Source organism: Leiobunum rupestre, chromosome 5 (genome assembly GCF_980474605.1).
Source record: "Leiobunum rupestre chromosome 5, qqLeiRupe1.1.hap1, whole genome shotgun sequence".
NCBI lineage: Eukaryota > Metazoa > Arthropoda > Arachnida > Opiliones > Sclerosomatidae > Leiobunum > Leiobunum rupestre.
The window spans coordinates 13,331,385-13,337,131 of NC_143388.1; the positions used below are offsets into that span (position 1 = coordinate 13,331,385).

The window sequence follows — 5,747 nt, forward strand, 5'->3', positions numbered from 1 at the left end:
TATAGGGAAAAGGCCCGCAATAAAGCTCCGGCTGAAGGCTTCATCTCTGGATCATCGCCCGTTACTTTTCCAATAGTCGCTTCCCTGGGTAATACGAAACGCCCGGAGCGCCCCCTGTTCGTGAAGCGCCGAAACTATAATGCGCTTAAAAGCGCGCGCGGTAGTTCTCCCCGCCGCGTCACCGTCCCGAGAATCCCCCTTTCCCTCTTAGACGGAGGCTGCGGAAGGAAGAGGAGATGCGGGGGATAGCTCCGGGCGTTGCCAGGGAAACGGGGCGCTAAGTCATCGCGCTGCCAGGTAAATCAAACCCCAATCCGATAAAGAGGAGCGGCGCGTCTCGAGTGGCGGGGGAGGCCGAAATCCGAATTAAGCGGAGGGGGTAAGGAGTCGGAAAGAACCCGATTGGTCCGCGCCTCTTCCAGGGGGGCGGGGCCTATCGAGGACTCCCGAAAGAGGGGGCGACGGCAGCGCGGAAAAGTATGGGAGACGAAATCACGGCCATTCGTATCGACGTTAGGGAACAGGGTGCCGTCGAGCGCCCGTCGTTATAGCGCGAACATCGTCGCCCGCGGCGGCCAAACCGAACGCACTCGCTCTTCTCCCGCTGCTGCCCGAAACGAATACGAAGGCGCGGACGACTTTCCAGGGGCGGATGAAAATACTCGCGCGTAACGCCGCGGAGTAAGACCGTTAAGTTCGCTTCCAGGGAAAATCGTGAGAGGGGGAAAGTAAAAAAAAATATATATAAGACTACGGATCTCCGGTCAGGCGAAGAAAATTAAAGGGGAAGTCAAAATAGGATCGAGAAACGTACCCTCCCGGCTGAATATTAGTTTCGGGGGACGAGGGAGGGGTGGCCTCGCGTGTGCGGATAAATTTGACCTCCCCCCTTTAATAATTTCGCTGCCCCCCCTTTTTGGTAATTTCTTTCTACGAAGGAACCGAAGACGTCCCCGAGAAGCGAGCCGAGAACGCTGAAATATCTCCCCAGCTGGGATCGAAAATCCGCGCCAAAGGAAAACCTCGAAGGTGGAAAAATATGGCCGTCATCGCGAGCCTGGTGTATTGCCAACGAGATTTCCTCTCGAGCCGCGGCGACTGAAAACTGCCAGAGAAGAGAGAGGCAAAGACTGGCGGCGAGAGGAAACGGAAAAGTCCGGAATAAGCGTCAGGAAAGACTGAGGGAAGGAGAACGCTGATCCGTCTGTTGGGAAGAGACTCGCATCCGCCTCGCCATGCTGTCGTTCTACGCCGACAATCAGAGTTTCTACAACTACGGAAGCTACTCCAGCATGGCGCCCAGCGCGGTCATGCCACCGTACCCGACGACCACCAGCCAAATTCAACAGCCATCCGGCTCTTGCGTCACGCCGGTCACCGCGGAGGCCGAATCGTACGGCGGATCCCCCCGGAGCGCCCCGCCACTGTCCTCGTCCTCCTCGTCCTCACCGCGACGACCTCCCAGTAATATTGGAAATCACACGCAACCTCAGAGAACGTCTACTTTCTACCCCAGAACGAACGCCTTCGATCAGCCTTACGGGTCGCCCGTGCAGTCGCCCGAAGCCAAGGATATCTCCAAAATGCACGATCCGTACGGTAAGATATCCCCGATTCATCGACCCAGAGGTACGTTGGGTCGAAGTGGCATAGGGTATCCGAGAAGCGCATTGGGCAGTTACGGGTCGCCGTATCATTCACCCGACCAAGAAATACAGGAAGGCGTCAAGGACGTCAAACCATTAGAGAACCATTACCCGGCGTCTCATTTGCTATCCTCGGGATCGAGATCGGCCACGACAGTGTCCGCGATGGTGAGAAATCATCACCCTTACGGACCACCTTACGGACCCTTAGCCGAGACGAGTCACCATCAAAGTCCGTGCAAAGACATGGTCAAACCACCTTACTCGTACATCGCCCTGATCACGATGGCGATTCAAAATTCGCCCGAAAAGAAAATAACGCTGAACGGGATTTACCAATTCATCATGGAACGGTTTCCGTTCTACAGAGAAAACAAACAAGGCTGGCAAAACAGCATTCGGCACAACCTCAGTTTGAACGACTGTTTCGTCCGCGTACCCAGGGAAGACAAAAAACCGGGTAAGGGCAGTTACTGGACATTGGACCCCGAAAGCGTCAACATGTTCGAGAACGGCAGCTATTTGAGGCGTCGAAGGCGCTTCAAGAAGAAAGACTCTTCCGGCCGCGACGAACCGAGCAAGAAACGCGAACCGAAAGCGGGGAACGCGCTCGACAAGAAAGGACTGTCCGGTTCGGCCAAACACTTCCACGAGGACGCCATGGACCCCAAAACGGGTGATCACAACGCCTTAGAGTCCAAGTCACCGTCGACCTTAATGGCGTCTTGCGTCGTTTCCCCCAAAACGGAGCCCGGGGATTCGTCGGCGACGTACGCTCCTTGCGGTCAGTCGAGCGAGTGTAAGTACGAACGTAAACCCATTTTAGATAGCTTAACGCACGTCGGAGTGCCGACAACCGCTTTGAGCGAACATACGGGTTTGACCACCTTCAGCGTGGACCACTTAATGACCCCCAGGGAACATTCGGAAGTGCCTACTCCGACTTCTTCATCGGCATGTCCCGACTACGGCGCCTTGAACGCTTCGAGAACGTGCTACCACAGGCCTTCCATCAACAACAACGTCTACGGGGAAATGCTCTTCTCGCCTTGTAACGGTTTAGCGAGCGGCGGAGAGGGTTACAACTGCCCCGCCCCGAGCATGAACCACTCGGACTATGGTCATCATCACCAGCAGAGTCACGGCGCCACGGAAGACAAAAGCATCCACCCGGGAGGACCGTTACTGACCAACCGACCCAATATCGGCGGTTTCTTGACGCCCAGTTCCAGGAACCACGCGTCCGTCGTGCTGCATAACAGTAACTGGTACACTGTCCCGTCGTCGTCATCCGGCGACGAACACGGAAGCGGCGTTGGCGTCGGCGTCGGCGTCGGACCTCCGGTCGTGTCGGAAACGGCCGTCAACGATTGCGTTCGCGAAATGTTTGAGCTTCAGCGGCTTCTGCAATCGAGTCCACCGCCGCCGGGGACCGCCAACAATCCGAACCCTTCCAGTTGCCAGCTTGATTACATCGGTAATTACCATCATCAGAGAACGAGCACGTCGGTTTCGCCGGCTTACGACTGCGGTACGTTTTGAGACTTTGTATCTTTAAGCAGTGTAATTACGTCTTCAGCGCGATATCAACGTTAAAACAGCCTAATTATAAGTAAAAAAACGTAAGTCGAAATGTTATTATTTCTCAAAATTATCTAATCTTGCCTTAGCCAGAGGCCTATAAACTTTAAAACGATCCCAACCCAGAGTTAAACATTCAAATAAGTATAAAAATTAGTCCAAAAATAGATTCAAATATTTAAACTATCACGTAGTTTTCCCAAAAGTATTAAAAAAAATCATCGAATTTAGAAAGTTCTAAACATGGAATAGCGTGTAAAATTTAAAAGAAGTTTAAAATCTTAGACCCATTTTGAGAATAACCCCGCGCGCGGGACAAAAATATAAATATGATTTATCTCGATATTTATAAACTGGTGTATAAATTAAATATTAAAGAAAAATACGAAAGAAAAAAACATTTAATACGTTTGGTTATAATGGCCAAACTTTTGTACAATGTAAATATCATGTGTAAACAGCGGTCTGAAAAAGCAAAATTAATTACTATTGCGCCATTAAAGCTAGTCATTTTTATATTGCACTTTTATATTATACCAATTCTTACGGTCATATCACAATTTTAATTTAAAAATTTAACTAGTAAACAGGCATATTTTGCAAACTTGAAATACGTTACTCCTTAGTTTCAATTTCATAATAATTCTTTAAAATATTAGCGTGTAATTAAAATCAAGAGCTCATTAGTCTGATGAACTCCTGTTAAAACAGACCGGTCAAAGGACATTGAACTTATTAAAGGTAGAAATTTTAATCAACTGAGTTTTTTTAATATATCTAACGTTATTTATAATCCCAGATTTAGGCTTAAACCAAAAGCTTATAAAATATTTTAAGATAAGTATTCGTGAAAATAAAACACGTATACCTTCGCAGGTTCGAGGCAGTTTTCAATGGGTGTGAATTTCACTGATGGCGGAATAGAGGGGTGCGGGGGTACATGGTACCCCTAGATTTCAGACGGAGGTACAATCAATGTACCCCCCAAATTGCCCTTCTAAAATTTCATAAATAACATTTTAGTCTATAACTTTCCTAAACCCTCAGAAATAATAATTCTAGGATACATAATATAATAAAAATTTAAAAATTAAAAAGTGATTTAATTAAATACTGAATTAGACTCGCTATTTACTAAACACAACTCTATTGTTGTGAAAATCACTAGCAAATATGCCATACAAATACATAATTTTATCGCTGTGGGCTGCTCCAGATTTTTACTTCTGTACCCCAGCAAATATTTCCCTTCCGGCGCCGCATACATTGCATCACGACTGAAAATGTACCGCCTGAATTATTTGGCCTGTTGATGTAAAAACTACTTATGTAAAATTACTTGTTTATAAACTATATTTTCTTACATAAGTATTATGGTGTATTTCGGCCCGTAGAATTTGTTATCCCGAAACTATAGTTTTAAAGAATCAGAATCTTCGAAGGTACATATTTCAATCCATATAATATTATATCTAAATAGTGGAATTAATGCTTCTATCGATAGGGATATTTTATACACAATGCGAAGGCGCAATTACTGAAAGTGACAGTGTCTTTACACGCTGTTCTACTCCGCGGGGAGTCACTCCAGGCCCACATCAAAAAATCTGCGAGTTGAAGGGAGTAGTCTGCAGTCTCCAATAGGGAATTTAGGGCGCCCCACCTTGCCAAGAGTGATCAGGAAATGTCCCCTAATCAAATGGGTTTATTAATAAATTCAGGATCGAGGACACACCCCACGCCTTCAATACATATAGAACAGTGCTATGAATTCTCATTAGATAACTTTGAACATCAAATAGATCTTTAGGGGCTGCATTTAAGCCAATTCAAACTTTAGCTAAAGTATCGAAACAACCCTCGATTCTTTTGGATTTTCTTACGTGGGATAGTATTTGGACAATCTCTTTTCATAAGTACTACAACTTTGAAGACCGTCTGAGAAAATATCTGGGGGAAAATGTCATTTTTATGGCTATTAGCAAATGTTGAAAATGCTATACAATTCGTTTGATCGGCAGGTCGAAATAGCTGATCCGAAAACCAAACAAACGCGGTAGAGGGGAATTGAAGGGAAACTCATACGAGCAGATTTGTCAGTCTGAAGTCCTAAAGATTCGTACAAATAAATGCTGATTCTCAACTTTTCTTTACTATTTCTATTTATTTAAAACCGAAGAAAATTGTCAAGGTAAACGACCTCGCAAAAAAATAACCTATTCGACTTATTTGTACTTTGTAGTACAGAAATACAAACAAAAACTATAGTTCAAACGTTGTACAAATTTGAATTCCCTTTAAAATTTCACGATAATTTTGTTTCTTTCCTTTATAATGATTTGTCAAACGATTTTAGATATTGTAGGTTTTCTCATCATAAGTAGCGCTGAGAATGAAATAATATTATAAGCGGGTAAATATATCACTTTATGATAATACAAAACTAGTTAAAAATACAATGTTAGAAACTTTTTAAACATTAATTTCAAAGTTAGTCCTATATTACTTCTAATTGAGCCC

General features: G+C 45.4%; 1 protein-coding gene across 1 annotated transcript; it reads left to right on the forward strand.

Annotated features, from left to right (window-relative positions):
* The first annotated feature begins 232 nt into the window (after positions 1-232).
* LOC149943589 (forkhead box C1-B-like) lies at positions 233-3,612 on the forward strand. The gene is made up of 2 exons (XM_090174806.1): positions 233-297; positions 939-3,612. The coding sequence occupies exon 2, from the start codon at positions 1,236-1,238 to the stop codon at positions 3,186-3,188; it is 1,953 nt and encodes a 650-aa protein (XP_090030932.1). The 5' UTR covers positions 233-297; positions 939-1,235; the 3' UTR covers positions 3,189-3,612.
* The last annotated feature ends 2,135 nt before the right edge of the window (positions 3,613-5,747 follow it).